This window comes from Myripristis murdjan, chromosome 4 (assembly GCF_902150065.1).
Source record: "Myripristis murdjan chromosome 4, fMyrMur1.1, whole genome shotgun sequence".
Lineage (NCBI taxonomy): Eukaryota > Metazoa > Chordata > Actinopteri > Holocentriformes > Holocentridae > Myripristis > Myripristis murdjan.
The window spans coordinates 4,604,074-4,622,978 of record NC_043983.1 but is presented as its reverse complement, the minus strand read 5'-3'; the positions used below and the strand labels follow the sequence as shown (position 1 = coordinate 4,622,978).

General features: G+C 43.8%; 1 protein-coding gene across 5 annotated transcripts in view; it reads left to right on the top strand.

Annotated features, from left to right (window-relative positions):
• The window catches only part of LOC115357591 (cAMP-specific 3',5'-cyclic phosphodiesterase 4D), a 119,612-nt gene that overhangs the window by 68,247 nt on the left and 32,460 nt on the right, over positions 1 to 18,905 (top strand). For 2 of the 5 annotated variants that reach the window (XM_030049146.1, XM_030049145.1), the window contains exon 1: positions 1,793 to 2,109. The exons of the other annotated variants lie outside the window; for them this stretch is intronic. In XM_030049146.1, the coding sequence (XP_029905006.1) occupies positions 1,976 to 2,109 (134 nt within the window). In that variant the 5' untranslated portion in view covers positions 1,793 to 1,975. Of the gene's footprint in view, positions 1 to 1,792; positions 2,110 to 18,905 lie in introns of those variants that run through there. 5 annotated transcript variants of the gene reach the window in all.

Sequence of the window (18,905 nt, the reverse complement as noted above, 5' to 3'; positions counted from 1 at the left end):
CCCTCTCCCTCAAAAGACAAATATTTACCTGCGACCTGATTTCGACAGCAGCTAGCTGGCCGGTCGGGCGATTAGATCAGCGAGTCCAGTGAGTCCATCGCTCCATGTGGGGTGAGACCGACTGGTGGGGCAGGCAGGAGGTCACGACCTGGGAATTACAGCACTACACCTGACATGTTGGGTCATACATGTAGCCACACTTGTGTAACGCAGCTCTAATATGTCTGTATCATGTTTCAAAAAATTGAAAAGGTGATATGAATTCCACAGCTGACACTTTAATGATCCCTCAGGGAAATTTATTGCAGCTGCAAATCATAGCAGGACATGGCCAAGAATTTAAATAAGGATACAGTAAAAGGCTACAAACATATGGAATAAACAATATCAACGCAAGAACATGTATGAATGACTAAAAACGACAGTACAGCACTGGAGATGTGTTTATGAAATGGATCATGAATTTCAGCTTTAAGAGGACGTACAAACCTGTAGTACTAAAAGTAGGAGAATTTATTCAGATAAAGCTGTCATCTACAAAGTCAGACTTGCCTGACTTTTCTTCTGTGGTGTTTATACCAAATGAGAACATGTGAAGAAATGGTAGAATATGAGCATCAGTTCAAACTTCATTTTGTTATGCCATGCTTTCTGAGCAAAAAGAAAGCTTTACATGTGGGGGTTCCTGTATTAGTTTGCATTGTCACACCAAACAAACTGCGCTACAGATCTCTTGTCAGGGGACATTTTCAGATTTGGTGCCACCAAAGTTCAAATGACATTGTTCACATGTGGACAAACAAACAGAGCTAAAGGAGGTTCAGATAAACTGATCAAAACATGCTGACTTAAGTCACTCAGTGTAAGGATGCCCCAAGTGTCAAAATGAAAAACTTCACATTCTTGACATTTGCCAAAAATAGAACAAACACTATGATGGTGTAAAATGCAGTGGGATATTTCTCTGAGGTTTTGGTCCAGTTTCTGCAAGAGGAGGCACAGCACAGACACACGCCAGATGTGATGTTCAGGTTGGAGAAGTGGCTACAGCTTCCTTTTTTTCTGTCTTCTTTCATTTCTTTTTTTCTTTTTTTTTTCTTTTTTTTTTGGTGTGGGGGGAGTGTGGGGGGGCAAGGAAAAATGCTGTGATTTCATGTTGAGTCATTGGTGTGTCGTGCAATTGCATGTGTATGTGTGTGTGTGTGTGTGTGTGTGTGTGTGTGTGTGTGTGTGGAGAAGCTGCCTCAGAGAACTCCCCTGTTCTCACCGTGCTGACCACACGCGCGCGCGCGCACACACACACACACACAGTGCCACATACTGGGCGCTCACTGTCAATGCACTCATGCACACATATCTACTGTGCACAAACACACCACACATTGTATATGCGCCTACACTAGGCCTATACCTCTCTTTCTCTGACTCTCTCTGTCTTACTCTCTCTCTTACACGCACACACACACACGCGCGCGTCTTTCTAGAACCTCAGAGAGAGAGAGAGAGGGAGAGAGAGGGAGGGAGGGAGGAGTATGTTTGCATGGAGCAGGGAGGGAGGAGTATGTTTGCATGGAGCAGAGAGAGAGGAGGGTTCAGACCAGCTCACCAATCTTGAGTGTGGATTTGCAACAAGCCAGTCGGCTCTGCGGCCCCCAGCTCTCCAAACCGCACAAAGCCGCAGCGCGCCGCCGCGGAAATGACTGTGTAAAGCGCTCTGTCTTCCCAGAGGAGCTGCTGTTTTCTTCTCCCTGCCTTTATCCTTATCGTTTCATCTCCGTCCTGTCTGCGCGGACGGGAGGAATGCTGGTGAATCACACCGAGGAGGATTTCCCTCCGTCCGTCCGCGCGTCAATGGGAAGCGGCGTGAACGCAGAGCAGAGCGCGCACAAGAGGAGCCGAGGAGCCGGGGAGACCGCGGAGGAGGAGGAGCAGGAGTAGCGGGGTGCAGGAGGAGAGGACAGAGGAGTAAAGAAACATGAGTTTGCCGAGCAGCTGCGTGTTCCTGGCCCCCTCGCTCCAGGAGCGCGCCATCAAAGTGCGCAGCGGAGCCGTGTGCGGCTCTCCGTGCGCCGTCAACCGGCCCATCGACATCGTGCAGAAACGCCGGCGGTAGGAGAACTTCTGGCTTCACTATGAGTGCTGTTGTTACTGCGGCGTGCGCTTGTGGCATCTCACTTCCGAAAAGCTCAAGTTTCACTACTCATTTTCTGACGAAAAGTTACTGTAACGTTCGTCCCATCATATTCCTGTAGCGACCTGTGTGTGTGTGTGTGTGTGTGTGTGTGTGTGTGTGTGTGTGTGTGTGTGTGTGTGTGTGTGTGTGTGTGTGTGTGTAATTACAGTTACCGTAACATTTTCTATGCTACCACAGTAATTGCACAATGAGCATGTCTTTGATTCTCTTCTGGTGTCACTGTGATTTTCCTACAATATTCCTCAAGCGTCCTGCAGAATGTCTGCGATGCTCAACAGGGACTCTTTGTCTCTTTCTCCCTCCCTCCTGATGGTATCTGCGTTATCTCTCAAAAGTAGACAGTACCTGTTGGCACTTACAGGCCAGAAATCTTCAAAATTGAGTTCATTTAAGGAACTCTTACTGTCATATGTCTTATTTAACCCTCTGAACAATGTTCCCTTTATTTATTTATTCATCATTTGTTTGTATGTATGTATATATTTGTTAAAAGTGCAAGTAGGCCTACTTTTAAAAATAAACAAACAAAAAACAAATAAATACAAAAAAAATAAATAAATAAATCCAACCCTAATGAAAAATAACCACATTTATCTTTGACTTTGAAAAGAAAAAAAAAATTGTTCAGAGGGTTGAATAAAACTTTTCTAACTGACAGCCTGTGGGTGTCAGAGGGTTAATAGACTTAATGGAACTCTGATGAATTCTATGATATCAGTATAATCTTAAATTTTCCTATAATCGTCACATACATGAATGCACAGTAGTCAGTAGTGAGCGTGTGGTGACTGTGTGGAGTTTGAAGGTGTTTCTGCGCCGTCAGTCTGACAGTCCTGTGAAGCTCTGCCGGAGTACTGCACGTTGAAACACACGGTTTACAGATGAGTTTTGTCTGGTATCATAATGAATTGTGTTTTGTAAGTGTGGCAGAGTTTTTCCAAGAGTCTGAGCTGCACAATGCATTTACACTTTTGTTTAGTTTTCATGTAGCTGATTGTGGCTGATGGTCTCATTCAGAGTGACTTGCAGTGAGGTCATCAGTGGAGGAAGCACGACTTTACTTCAGATTCAGCTCAGCAGGGAGTTCAGTGCTCAAGACCCACAGCCAGTCAGAGTTTGGGTTTCTAACGCTGGTTTAGTCAGACTGATTGATGTGGTTCCACAGGCACATCTGAGTCAGGATCTACTGGTGTGTACGTGTGTGTGTGTGTGTGTGTGTGTATGTGTGTGAGGGGGAGGCGGTTTGCTCTTAAGGCAGCAGGTGAGATTGGTAGTGTCATGGTATGTATTTGTCATCCGAGTTGAAACGTACATCTAAAACATACCTCTGCGCCTCTCTGCTTCTTTGCCACACAATTGTGTCTTTCTCTCCCTCTCTGTCTCTCTCTCACTCACTGTCTCTCTCTCTCACACACACATTCGGACATACAGGTATGTATGAGAGTAAAGCTGTTAAGGCTGAGATTATATACTCAACTCCTGATTCGATACTATCAGGATATTGGAGTGTGGATTCAAGTATTTAAGTATTGCAATTCAGTATTATGATTTTTGTTTGCTTTTAACACTAGATGGGGGAAAGTTGAATCATACACTTCTGGAGGCTGTATATCATGAGTAATATTTCCAAAAACAATGCTCAACAAGTATTTAAGTATCCGAGCGCCTAACTGTTGCGACTACAAGCATCGCAATTCGCTATTACGATTTATTGCAATGTTCGTTTTTTGTTTTTTTTTTCTTAAATCACATTGATTCAGGAGAAGCATGCATGCGACCATCTCAAGCTGTCTTGTTACACTTGGATGACCTCTTCATGAACACATCTCTGCTTTCACATACGATGCCAAAACAGCCGTCCTGCACCTTGAAACCTTTTTTTTTTTTTTTTTCCAGTGGATTTTTGATGCAGCTAGAACCCAAAGTTTCAAATGTTGTGTTGATGCCGTTTAGCCCAGCAGTGTGCACGGTTCACAAGCCCTATAACATGAAACAATCTGGGCTATAATGGAGCTCATTTTTACTGAAGTATCCTTGTAAAACTACTGTTCTGCCTGTACAAGCAGCAAGGCAAGCATTTATTAAAGGGTAATAGCGGCAAATTCATATAATTCTCTGATTTGTTGAAACACATGAAAATGAAAATCCACAGTACATCTAAAGTATATATTGTTTTTACTGTTTTCTTTTTTCTTTTCTTTTTTTTATACAGTGTATAATTACTGATGTAGTTTATCTTACTTTTTTTTTTTTTTTTTTACCCCATGTCACTGCATACACACACACACACACACACACAGTTTGCAGCCGATGACTACACCTGAAAGGCGCTGAGTGGCTCTGCTATAGGAATCAGAGAGGGAATATGACTAATTTTACAGCGTGGCCTTTCAGAAAGCCATGACGACAGCGAGCGGCGCAGGGGGAGATCAAAGCCCGTTTATAATGTCAGCCCACCAATAAAAAGCCTTCAAAGGGAGACGGCTAATGAACGCCGAGTCAGCCATATTTATAGGCCTGATGGATGGACCACATGTGTCTAATAACAAGGTAAAAAAGCAGTGGAGAAAAGCGGAGCGTATGCTATAATCATCCCAATCCCTTTAACCCCACGCCCCGTTTAGTTTCCATCAGAGCTTGGACCCAAACGCAGCGCTTCCATCGTCGCACCTTTAATGACCAAAGTTAGAGGCCTGTCGTCGGGTTTGGCAAACAGACTCAAACGCACGCGCACACACACACACACACACACACACACACGCAGTATATGCAGACATTAGCTGTTGAGGTTTTTGATTTGGGAGGAGTTTGGTGTGATCTTACACATGAAACGAGCGGTGTTAAAGTCATTTCCTCGAACTGATGCAGCTCACTCATGTATTTATGGCAGCTGTCTATGCAATCTCATTTCACATCTTTTTGTCTCACGTCATTTTATCTGTCAATATTCTGTTCTGCCCTGTTCTGCCCCCGTCACACTCTAACATCTCCTGTCCTTTCATATTCCTGGCTGTTCAGCCATATTCTGTCCTGTCCTCTCTGCCCCAGTGTCTCTTGTTCACTCGAGTGATATTCTATCCTGTCCTGTTATATTTTTCCGTTTCATGTCCTGTCCCACTGTATTCTGTCCCATAATGTCCTGTCCCACTGTATTCTGTCCCATCATGTCCTGTCCTGCCGTCTGCCATCTACATATTCTCAGGGGTGTGCACATCACTACTGGCTTTCAACACTTACTAGCCCTAATGGAAAAGGTGTGTGCGTGTGTTTGTCTGTGTATATATGTATGTGTGTGTACGCACGCACGCACACACACACACACACACACACACACACACACACACACACATTTTTTAATGCAGTTTTTCCACTGTGTCTGTCCTTGCTGGGGCAAGCAGCATTTGTTCATGTAAGTCTGCTAATAAAACCAATATTTTTATATTGAGGTTCCCGATTGCAGATTTTTTTTGAGCCAATATTGAAAATAAAGCATTTTTACCATTTTTGTGCCCTAAAAATTCTAAAAATTCAGATTTGCTTTCAGATTTTTTTCTCTTGCCCGGCCTCTGAGACAGCATTTCTACCATCATGGGACACAGGCACTCCCAACACTCACACTAAAAGGAATTCCATGTTGCTGCCATCCAGGTATCATCTGACCTGTCATGATGTCTTAATGCAGCCGAGCCGTTCTCGCGGGTACAGAGAGGGGACGGGACCTGTGGTGACCTCAGCCCGTTTCAACACACTGAGACGTGACGCACAGCTCGCGCTGCAGGAGGTCAAAGGTCACTGGGACCTGGCAGCATGTTGGGACATGTTGTATGTGTATCTGAGAGTGGACGTATGGAGAGCTGAGTTTTAGACTAAGTGTTCTGTCGAGCTGAATGTAGTTTCAGTCTCAGAAATCACTCACATTGACTTCATCACAGTTACAGTGGCTCACGGTCAGTGGACGGGCCAGGGTTCACTGCTTTCAACGATCACATGTGGACTCGGTTTGTCTGCTGGGGGGATGGAACTCAACAGTGAAAAATTTTAAAATGTAATTTATAATGTAAGATTATCTGTTGCTTCTAAAAAATTATATATATATTTTAAAAAAAAAATCCAATCAGAAACATGCCATAAAATAGTCTGTGTGTGAAAACAGTGAGCCAGTGTCTAAGATTGGCTTGCTCTTCTGCAAAGAGCTGCTAAATGAAAACAGATGAGCTGCCAGGAAAATGTTTACAAAATGATTAATAGATTTTTCATAGAGATGTAGCACCAGGACCGTTTTCAATGCTGTTCTGTGACAAGGCCTCCGAATGTCTTGTCATCATCTGTCTCTGGTTTCTCAGCATTTTCAAGACATCTGAGATTTGCCAGTGCCCACAAAATCATTTCTAACATTTGGAGGATTGTTTGTATTTGAAAACAGAGAGAATTTTGCTATTATTTTTAAGCCATTGCTAATACATGGACATGGACTACATCACACACAGGGTATATCAAGTGGCATTTGCATAAATAAATCCACACATTGATGTGTGCTTGCTATGTTATACTTTTACTGTTTTGCACAGATATACTTGTAAACCAGTATAATCTAAAATTGAGCAGGCACAGCAACACCAGTTAAAGGTCACCCAGCTTAGATGTGTGTAACGTGCACGGCAGTTTTAGTTTTTTGTTAGCAAAATAACGATTTGTGTTGGCAAGTGGCGGCTGCATTCGGTGGATCCAGTCCCATTTAAGAGAGAAAAGTGCAGATAAAAACCTCCGAGTTTTGAATGCCAGTGCAAATCACAGGTTGTGACAGGAATGATTACCAGGAAAACCCCAGAGATTTTCCTTGTACAGAAATCATAGTTGACATGGAAATCCATATTTGGGCAGTTTGTGCTACATGTTGCATGCCACTCCTGAGGCCTAAAAAAATCAGGTACACTGTAGTTCTTAAAAGCTGTACCAAAGGTTATACATGACCATGGCAGTCAGATGTTATTGTTCCAGAAGGTTTCAGGCCAATGTGGCAGGTGACCTTAGCTGATGTATCTGCCGAAGCGAAAAGGCGAAGGAAGATTTTTTCCAGCACTGGCGACTGGTGATGATGATTGGAGTTTCCAGCTGGAGAGTGACAGGAAAAGATGGAGGGGAGAGAGGGAGCGAGGGAAGATGGGACAGAGGCTGCTGACCAGTCTTGTTCCCCAGATGTCACCAGTTTGTCCCGACCGGCCGAACTCCTCTCCGAGTCTGGAGCGTCACTCTGCTGCGTGCCGACAACAAACACGAGCTCGACATTGTCCACAGCCCCCGCCGGCTGCTCTCCGGCTCGTATCTTAAGTTAGTTTGATAACATCCTTTGTGTTCTACTGTACTCTGTTATTTGCCGGGAAAACAGAGCTGCGGTCGCAGCAGCTAGCAGAACGGCGGGCCGGGCTAATTGCAGGGCGACGAGCTGGTCGATCGAGGCTCTGCATGGCAGCAACGGCCAGGAAACCACAGCTGACGTCAGCACACCAGTGCCTGTGTGTGTGTGTGTGTGTGTGTGTGTGTGTGTGTGTGTGTGTGCATCATGTGTTTGTTTTAGAGAGGAGAATAGAAGTGCAGAGACAGGACAAGGCTGTGTTGCTTATGTGTGTGATGAGATGAGACCTGGCAGGATGTGTGTGTGTGTGTGTGTATTGTTGTATTCTTACTGTCATGTGGATCAGCTGTCTTCATGTATGGACAGAACAACGAGGAAAACTCCTCCAAAGTGAGCACATTTTGGCACTTCTGTTCTACAAGGGTTTAGTTACAATCTTTGTCTTAATTTTATTTTTAGGATGAAAAGAGTTTTTGGACTCAAGATAGCTGCCATTACTAATTTTAAAGACTGGATGATCACCCCATAGTAAAATTCTGAAAAATGTAACCATGAGTGCAGAAAAATATAACTCATGGTCCTACATGACGTATTATAAAACTAGTTTTTGACAAGTGAATGCTTGAATATCAACATTTTTTGAAAACTATAAAATTCAGTAATAAATCTAATATATTAAAACCACAGATAGGATTTTTTTTTATTCATTAATGTCCATTTCATATTATTCAGAAACAGGAATAACAACAACATTCATCTCTTCAGATTCTATGTGGGTTGAATAACAGCTGATGAAAATGACAAAAAGGCAGAGAAAGACTTTAAGAAAACCCGTTTTTCTTTCCGTTCTCAAGTTCATCCTTTCTTTCTTCCTTTCACTGTTTCTTTTCCCCTCGTCGTGACCCGCTGCTGAGGGATGTGATTGGCTGCTTCTGGGCTGCTGAGGCCTAATTGGAGGAGGAAGTGGCAGGTTCCTGCCTCGCCACCCGACTCAATCACTGTTTACTGAGCGGTTCCAATTAGTGCCTTATGAACATGATTAGAGGAGCACTCAGGACGGCCTGTTGCTGGGCATAGACAGCCTGCGAGTGTGTGTGTGTGTGTGTGTGTGTGTGTGTGTGTGTGCTGTGTGACCAGCCGGCCCAGTTGTGTACCGGTGTGATGTAAGGTTGTTCGATTCTGTGGTCGATACCGTAGCCAATTTTCCTGGGGCTGTAATCACATACTGCCTGTGTGTGTGTGTGTGTGTGTGTGTGTGTGTGTGTGTGTGTGAGTGTGAGAGAGAGAGAGAGAGAGAGAGAGAAAGAGATTGTGTGTAAAAGTTGTGTACTGTGTTTGTGTGTAGGAGTGGTTGTATATGTGGTGTAGCAGGATGTATGCAAGTGACTGTTGTATGGTTTGTATGTGTGTGTGTGTGTGTGTGTGTGCGTGTGTGCGTGTGCAGGTCGATGCAGCAGAGCAGCAGGTCCGGCTGGTTTCAGCCCAGTGTGTTAACCTCCTAACTGGTCCCTAATGTTGTTAATGCTGATTGTATGGATTTGTGCGCTGGCTGAACGCACAGAGCTAATCGTTTTCCAAAAGACTCCGTGATCAATCCCCGGCCGGAGGGGTGAGTCAGCCTCTGAGTCGCCAGGGGGGCCAAAACTTTCCATCGCAGTTAGATTCGGTTAAAGGGCCAGTTGGCTAGAGGAGCCACAAAGGAGCCTGTCCTCCGTGGCAGTGAATACAATACAGCCTGGCCACTGACTCACCACAACATGCCATTATTCACCTTATTTTACTGTTGTTTGGTTTATTCACGTATTATCCAGTAATCTAAAAGCTCTTTCAGACAACTGTATCATTTTGGGGTTCAGTGCAGAGTATCAGTATTGTGATTTAGATGCTATTTGAGATAATAACAGTACCAGTTTTAGTGGAGTGTTTCAGTGATCTTTATGCTTTTCCTGGAATTTCATTCGGTTCCATTGGAAAGGTTTTGGTGCAAATGGAATTGTCCCACCTTTTTACTGTGATACTCCAAACTTTGACGAGAGGTGTTTAGTTATTGCATGGACTGCACCTGAGATGAAGGCCCAGGGGAGGCTCATACCTGAGAGGTTGGCCAAGAGCAGCTCTGACAGGTGTGTGACTGTTATCGAGCTTGGCACGGTGCTCGGAGCGGCTCAGGAAGCCCAGAGCTGCCCTGACGCCACACACACCTGCTTGTAATTCATCACAGTCAGCAGCAGATATAAAATATTTTATAGACTGGGAGTCCCAGCTGGTCTGCTACAGTCTGTTCAGCTCACAGGCACCTAACATGTGAAATGTTTAATGACCTGAGTGAAAATCTCCATGTTGCTGTGGTGACTGGCTTCAGTGTAGTGAAGTTACTCACCAAGGCAAAGACTGTTGTGGAATCGTCAGAGACTTTTCTCCAAACTGGCTTTAGTCTCATTCTTTTTTTTTTTTTTTTTTTTAAAGCATAGTTTAGTGCAAAAATTGTTGTAAGCACGTTTAGAGTTTACATGGCATATTGGCACATGTGCCAGATTTCTTCCAGTTGGCAACAGAGCGAATTCATTTTCCCATTGCCAGAGACCCATGGACTCACTTTTGCTGTTTTTTAAAGGAGAAAAATCTCTGAATATTGTCCAGGATTTTGTCCAAGAAGATTCCATTTCACATCATTTTCATAGCTCGCTGTAGACTGGCATATGATGTGCCAAAGAAGAAAATTGGTGCATGAGCAAATAAGCCATGTCGACTTCGAAAGTAGCCTAAGTAAAATGTTTTTTCAAACAAAACTTTGAGAACAGTTTCCCTGGCACAGAGACTGTTTCACTCCACCCAATTTCAAGTCATCAAATCTCAACAGTGCTGCTGCTTATAGGAAAACGAATGTGGACGACTTTATTACAGTGATGCAGTACTGGTGTGAGGAGAGTCTGAAGTCTCTGAAGAGACATCTTCATAGCGTAGTGGAATGAATGGAAAACACCGGCTGGAGATAAGGGAGGAAAAATGATCAGGTCAAAAAAATTTTGCTTCACACCAACAACTCTCTAGACTCTTTAGGATAAATGATGTCGGACAACCGCTTACTATGAGAAAAGATGAGCAGAAAGGTGAACCAAACAGATTTTGTAGATATTATGCTAAACTGGTATGGTCCTTTAATTTGTTTTTATGCCATTTAATGTGTTACTTAATTTTTTTAATTAATTTAAATCGCTCTGTAGCTGTATTTTGACATGTGCTCTGTAATTAAAGGTTATTATAATATTATTACAGGAAGACAGCGTAGGCCATAGCTATGAATATGTAACCGCTGTGAGGACAGACAGCACTAACAGATGTTCAGACCAGCCGATGGCCCCTGTCAGCTCCTTTATATGCACACACACACACACACACACACACACAGACACTCACACACACACACACACACACACACACAGACACTCACACATATACCATTATCTCTATTATTTTGTGTTGTTTCTCACATGACATTTGTTGCATTCATGTCTTTATAACTGTGTTGGTCTGTGAGCCTGGACTAAGATGTGTGTGTGTGTGTGTGTGTGTGTGTGTGGTTAAGTGCATCCCAGGCTGTTTCTGTAGTTTGTAGTGTGTAGTGTTGCAGGCCTTATATCATAGAGACTAGTGTACCTCAGACCAATAATCTGATCGAAACCTTATTCTCACAGAACTAATTTCACCAAGAGACATCTGATGATTTGTAATAACAGCAAACATTGTGTATGATTTTAATCCCTTGTGAATCTTCCATGTAATTTGTAGTGCAAAATTTCCAGCGCCAATAACCTGCTGTGTTTTAGCAAGCAAAGGTCACCCGACAGCACTAACCATGTGAATTCACACTCTTGGAATTGATACACAAGTTCTCTCTTCCTGCTGTTGTGAAAAATGGAGGCAGTGGTGGAAAGCGTAAAGTTCTGCTGTAAAATCTTCACAGCCCTCATGTAGCCGTGCCTGGGACACCAACGGTTTTAGCCTGCTTCTGTATTACATGTGAAAGCATTTCAGGAAACCCACAGGATGTGATTTATTATTGTTTTACATGAAGTGCAAATAGGACTGTGGACATGATGAAGAGTTTGTCTCCAAAACATGTTACGTCCATTTTTTGAGGAAAACCGTTTTTTTTAGAGACAAAATTGGAAACATACTTATTTGTTCATTACTCAAAAATATATAGGAACCATAAAAAACATATCAGTAAGTGTCTGAGGAACCAGGGTAGTAAGTTACTTACTATCCTCATAAACTATACCACGTTTGTATCAATTTAATGATTTTGAACATTTTGTAAGAGCTGATGTTGATTTTGCAAATGGCTGGTGTCTCATTTTGAAACCAGACTCTGCCCTCATGTCGCCTACAGCTTTTGCTCAACCCTGGAGGTGAGGAGTCCTCAGCTGACCTTTTTTTTCCCGAAAGTATTCTTGAAATGTCATACATTCACATGATTCAGGGAGATGCCTATCTCAAGTCACTTTTTTTTCAGAAACAGTTGAATATTTATGTATTGTACGTATCTGCATAAAATTGGCTAGTATTTTGTGCTGTTTATGGTCTGACTGTGATGACCGTAGTTGCTGTTGGACCGTGGTTTTCTTTTCGGTCAAGTCAGGTTTATTTAAAGAGTCTGTGACAAAGTGCTGCTCAGAAATAAAAAGAATAATACAGATAAAAAAAGGAGCATAATGAGAGACAGAACAAGTACAACACAAACTCTGAAGAAGCATGGCCCTAGCTTGTGTGTGTGTGTGTGTGTGTGTGTGTGTGTGTGTGTGTGTGTGTGTGTGTGTGTGTGTGAGAGAGAGAGAGAGAGAGAGAGAGAGAGAGAGAGAGAGAGAGAGAGAGAGAGAGAGATTGTGGTTGTCTGTGCATGCCTTCAGCCAAGTGTGTGAATGGATCTGAGCAGCACTGCAGGCTGCAGGAGAAGTAAGTGAATGACGGACTGCAGGGGAAGGAAGCAGGAGAAAGGCATGGCTAGTAAATGTAATGCTGTAAATGCCAGGAAGAAACAAATTCCAACAACTTCCTTAGTCCTGCGGTGACAAAAGAACCTCAAACTTGAAATAGTGGCAGTCCAACATTGGGAAGATTTGTCTTGAAAAGAGGCAAAAATGCCTCATCTGGTTTTGTTTATCGCCCAGAAAAACCCAATATGGGGTAATCAGAGCAAGGGGGATGGTGATGTACAACTTGTATTTAGTGCGTTATTTGTTCATTTTCGGGATCCAGCGCTCTGCACACACAAAAAGAAACTGAAATGAGTTTCATTATGCTGAGCACGCTCCTCTACACTGCTGCCAAAAATGCTCCAGCAGCCTTTATCCCAGTTTAGGTCTACAGCTGTTTGGGACATTCACTCTTCAAATTAGACACACTGTCTGCTACCCAGGACACACACATAAACACTGTTACATTCTGAAAAATCTTTCAGAGTCTGTCATTTCTAGCGTTTGAGGGTCTGCTTTGAAAAAAAAAAAAAAAACGTATGCATGCATCTTTTCAAAATGTCAAAAGTTGTACGCTGTTCAGCTTGAGCCATGACGCAGGCATTTTGACATGAAATAGCAGGTAAACACAGGTGGTACTAATGACATTAAGTTTCTGTTTCATTTAGCTCTCACAGAGCCGTGGGTGCTGCTGTTTTTCATGCTGGCTCAATGCATCACAGTGGAATGGAGCTTTAATGTCATTGGTGTTTAGCGTTTACAGTGTTTACCCTGCTAATGTCATGTCAAAATGGCTGCTGTGAAAAAGATTTATTCTCGAAATCATGGGTTTGCCAAAATGGATTAAATATGGTACTTATCTGTGCAACAATGGCTGGACCCACGTAGTGTCCGTGTTCCCATACTAACGTACTAAAAATAAGTTTTGAAGCCATTTGTATTTTAAAAACAGAGCAGAATGTGGTAGCTAACAGCTAACATAGCCTAACGTTCTCATGTACATGACTATTTAATGTAATGTGGCCTTGTTAGCACCCGATTCTTTTGTTGAATGCCCAAGAACAGACCGGAGTCAATCTTCAGCTCTCAGATATAATATTTATTTGGTCACATATAAAGCAAGGCAGCACTGGGCTCAGTATGACACAGCTCTCGCAGGATCTCAGTCAGAAAGAGCCCTGATATCAGGAAATGATACACATTTATGTTCTTGGGCTTGGGCCTGCCCCGTACATAGGTTGGACTTTTAGACGCAACCAAGAATAATTGGCCAGTTACCCGGACATGGACAGGCCAACCACTGTCCATGCCTTGTTTCTGGAATGTGTGATGCTATGTGTGTGAATGTTGACTGGGCGTGTATCTAATGCAACAGACCTAACTAACAAGATACAAGAAGACGTACATCTGGCCCCTGCTGTCTATCCTCTGCTTAGCAGCCAAGCTGCCCTGAACTATGTAATACATTGGATAATGCAAGAAACATTGAACTATACGGCCAATTGTAACAGCCTGGACTTGGATTCGAACCCAGGACGCTGCAGTCAGGACTCAGCCTTAGCAAGTGGCATACACACTACCAGATGAGCTGCCATGACGCCGCTCTCCAGCAGGATGTCAGTGGGAGCGTGTTATGGCACAAAACAGGAAGAGGGCGCTGTTCTTCCACAGCAAAGGAAGCTAAAGCTTTCTGAGTTTGTGGCAGCGGCCGATGCTGGAAGGAGTGAGAGGCCGTTGCAAAAATCACTTCCAACATGTTTGTTCTCAGGAAGTGACGGCTTTCCATTGACTGTCAGATACTCCGGCCTCTGAGTTGGAATGTGTCACCCCCGTGCTGAATGCGTTCCATCGCAACTAACATGGACGTCGGTGAGATCGAACACCACTGATCTGTCCACTGACAGCAAATGACTCGAGAGCTGGTGGCAACAGCTGATGTTAAGCACTAATGTTAGCTCGGCCAGGCATCTTCACTGTGAGTGCTCAGTTCACCAAACCAGAAGACACACCGCTATAAATCCATGCCGTTGTAAAATAAAGACTGCTGAGGAAAAAGTTTCTTCACTGCTGACTGTGTTGTCCGCCGTTTGGGTAGTTTGGCAAATTTCAGATCATAATTATGTATAACTTGAAGCTCCGACATGACTGGCGTCCCTTCGCACTTTCCCATGTAGGAAATTGGATTTATCCTGGTTTGAGTTCACTGGAAAGCCCCATTAATGTGGAGAAAGCGTTCTCTAAGAGTTCTCCTGGTATGTGATAGAGGCTACCAGTCATTTCCACTATGATCTCATTTCTCTCTCACACACACATCGGACAGCGAGCAAAAACAGAGCTCTGCTGTTCGGAAAGCCCGGCCCTCCTCTCCCAGTAGGTCAAAGGTCACGCAGAAAAATAATAAACACAGCAGCTGGCTTGACTTGGCACAACCTTCTCCTCCCCTCGGCTATATTTAGAGAAACACACGCTGCTCTCAGATCAGATGTTGACGTTGGACACGGCCCGTTTGCAGTGTTTTGACAGCGATCTGGAGTGACTGGTCAGGTGGATGGAAAGAGCGGCTGGTTTCGGGGAGGTGTGGCGGCTCCGTGTTGGTCCAGGGCGCTCGTCTGCAGCAGTGGCCAGCAGTTTGCTAACAAACACTGGACACGGTGCTGGTCACGTGTTTTTGGTGCTTTTTTTGTAATCCAGAAAGGTTTAAAGTGCTAATTTAGTGCATTGACATACATATACAGTATCTATTTTGCTACTCTCTGCATCAATTCACACACACACACACACACACACACATTGCGTAAAAACAATATACAAAGACAGAAAAAGGAAGGATCTGTTTGTGCTGCCTTTGGCACAGTGTTGGTGGGGGAGTGCTGATCTAAGATCAGATGCACAATAGGCAGGAGGTTTAACGCAGCCCTTACACACAAACATGCCAGGACACGACCATGGGGCCACCACACATACAATGGAGGGAACCACTGCGCACACATACACACACGCCCGTGCACATTTGACATGCACACACACACACACACACGTAACAAAGGGCACACGCACCCACAAAAGCAAGCGCACAAGAGTCAACAAGCAGAACCACACAGAGTGATCACCCACTGCCCCTCTCAAAGGTTCCTCCTGTTTGTCAGCGCCACACTCTGCTTCTCGTATGAGTTCATATTCCTCTCTCTGCCGCTCTCTCGCTCTCACACACACACACACACACACACAAGCACAATCATGAAGGGTCCCCTCATCTGTTTTCCTCTCCTCTTCTCTCCTCTTCTCGCCTCTTTCCTGGTGTGATGTTTGAGGCCCCTCAGCCAGTTCCCACGCCACAAGGAAAGAAAACAGGAGGGATTGTGTGTGTGTGTGTGTGTGTGTGTGTGTGTGTATGCGTGTGTGTGTGTGTGTGTGTGTGCGTGTATGTGTGTGGGTGTGTGTGTGCGGACCTTTGACCTCAGGCCTGTGTCATCCTCCACCAGATAACATCTGGCTCTGGCTGGTGTTTTCTCTCCCAGAGAGGTTTTTCAAATCCCTCTGCCCTGGTTCCCATGAGCACACACACACGCAAACAGCTGGTGGCGATCAGCGGAGTTACTGGCCGTGGTGCTTTGGGTTTCCCACTCTAAACTTAAAACCTTTTGTTTTAGAAGGCTTCCCATGCGACAGGGTTTTATAAGGAGGTCAGCTTTTATGACCTCCGCCCAGGAGGTGAGAGCTCCAGCAGGGGGTGACGTGGTCACTCCTGTCCGGCTGTCAGCAGGATGACTACAGGGTATCCGCGGGGTCTTGAAAAGTATTAAAAGGTGATAAATCAATGTTGGGAAATTTAAGACCCTTAAAAAGTATTAAAAAGTCTTATCACGACTTTATAAAGGCTTACATTTTGAAAGTATTTTTTTCTGAATTAGCTGTCCAAGAGTTTGAGTCCCAAAAACATCGTAAAACTGTGTGAATTTATTCATTTTTATTAAAAAACAGATGAACAGGTACATAAAAAACTAGGCTATTGTGGGTGCGTTCGTAAATTGTCTCTGAGAGCGCCAGAGCGAGCGGGCAGGTGGAAATTCAGAAGCACAAAGTACGCTCTGGCGCTCCCAGTGCATATTACGAACGCACTTATTTTTCAATCTATGTTATCACAGGCATACTACTGCTCATGGTAGTTGAATTGTTAGGTCCCTTTGATAATTTACATTTTTAAAACAAATAATAATTTAGCATCTACTCCTTCAAGATAATTTATTATGTTCTACAAGTCATAAACATACACTAACACTACATACCGAGCAACATATCTCCTACAAAAAGATCCGTGGTAAAAAGTACTCTGTCGTTGTGCGGTGAGGTATTAAAAATTATTGAAAGGGTCTTGAAAAAGTCTTAAAAAGGTATTAAAATTAACTTCAAGATTCATGCATATACCCTGGACTAAGAGACACTGGGCGGAGTTTCATGCAACTTGATGGGAAGGCTGGTGATGGCTGTGCGAAGATGTGCTTAACTTTTCGACACAGTCAGCCTCAAGGGAGTGTGACAGAGGGCAGGGCTTAGGGCAAACGGCTGTTGTTTCTGAACGTATCCAAGGCACATCACACTACCCGCTGGGGATACTGGTCGTGGGTCATAACATAACAGCACTGCCCAACTTTCCACACTGACTGGCCAAAAAGCATTCGATTTGGCACAGGCAGACCAACCGCAGCTCTCGGGGTCTTGCATCATCACATACGCAGTTGCATTTTTGAAGAGACGCACACAGTGTGTGTTGGCGCCGCAGAGAGCTGTGAGGTAGCCGGTGACATTCTGCGGTTGAACAATAAGTTTGCCTGTACAGGGTTCACACCAGATTCTCAGGAGATTTTGGAAAGTCTCACAAATATTGTTGCTTGCGGGACAAGCATCTCAGCCAGCAGAGCCTTTTCACAGCCGCCATTTTGACTTGTACTAGCAGGTAAACACAGGTGTTGCTAATGACATTAATTAAGGGTCCGTTCCTTACAGGTGAGCAGAGCCAGGCTCCTGCTCCTCCTGGGTTTATCTCTTTATTTCATGTCAGAATAACCTCTGTGGAAAAGATCTACTCTCAGTTTAATATCAGTTTATGGTGTATCATCATTTTCTTCATTAAATTTTGTTTGAATGATATCGAGAATATGGTGACCAGATGTTGCGGTTTGTCAGGGAATGTCCCGGGTTCAAACTGGATGTCCCGATATCTGTGAAACACTAAAATTGAGTATCCATATATTAGATATCCAAAATGATCAGAATACGTTGTTGATATGCAACGTATTTTTGGTTTAAAAATGTCTACATGTCAACATATTTCTTGGCATGCAGAAATGTAAAATGGCAGCATTTTACTCTGGGTTGGATTTATCCCAAAATGTAATTGATGTTCAATCCACAACTGGTGTGCTCATGTATAGTATCAAACTTTAAAAAAAAAAAAAAAAAAACTTCTCAAAGTATTTGCAAGCCTTGGGGAGTTACTTCTTATAACAGAGGCTGCCTGCACATTTTATGGTGAGAAGTATAGCTTGAAATATGAAATGCATCAGGGCTGAAATACACTTTTAGAGTCTTGTGAGTCTTTTAATGTGGATTTTCAGTTTTCTCCCCGCAGTGCACATCTGCCTCCATCATGGAGGAACACTGGAGAACTTAATGTCTAAATAGATAACAAGCCAGCTAAACTTGTGAAAAGTATTACTAGTTATAGGAGTCGAATGGGACAACTAATGTTTGCACATCCAGTCTGAGCACGATCTAGTGCACAGACGACACACAAACTGCATTTTTCTTTCTGTGACTTACAGGAAGAGAAGGGGAGACAGGGCAGGATTAGGAGCCAACTCGCAGTGAAATTTCCTCGCCTGGGAACAAAAGCAGAGTTAGGCGTGTTTGTGTGTGTGTGTGTGTGTGTGTGTGTGTGTAGGTATGTAAAGTTTAGTAAAAAAAAAAGAAAAAAGGGAGATGTGGTTTACGTCAGAGAAATAGAGAACAATGCTGCACACACCAAGGTCAGCTTGTTATGCTGCTGTGACTGACAAGATGCCTGTCTGCCTGTCTGTCTGTCTGTCTGTCCGTCTGTCTGTTTACCTGCCTGTCTGTTGGGCGCCATGTCAGTGATCCTCACAGCAGGTCAGCAGGTTTGTCATGAGGAAATGATGAGCTGTTAGGCTGCACTTCAAACATGGGAATAAGTTGAGTGTTCACAGATCTTGCCTCAAAAGTGCGTGTGTGTGTGTGTGTGTGTGTGTGTGTGTGTGTGACCTCGGGAAGTGGATGCGGCTCTGTGTGTGTGATAGACTTGTGCTGACAGGAATCAACAATCTGCCTCCTCATTCCCTCTGAGGGACTTTAATCATCTCACATT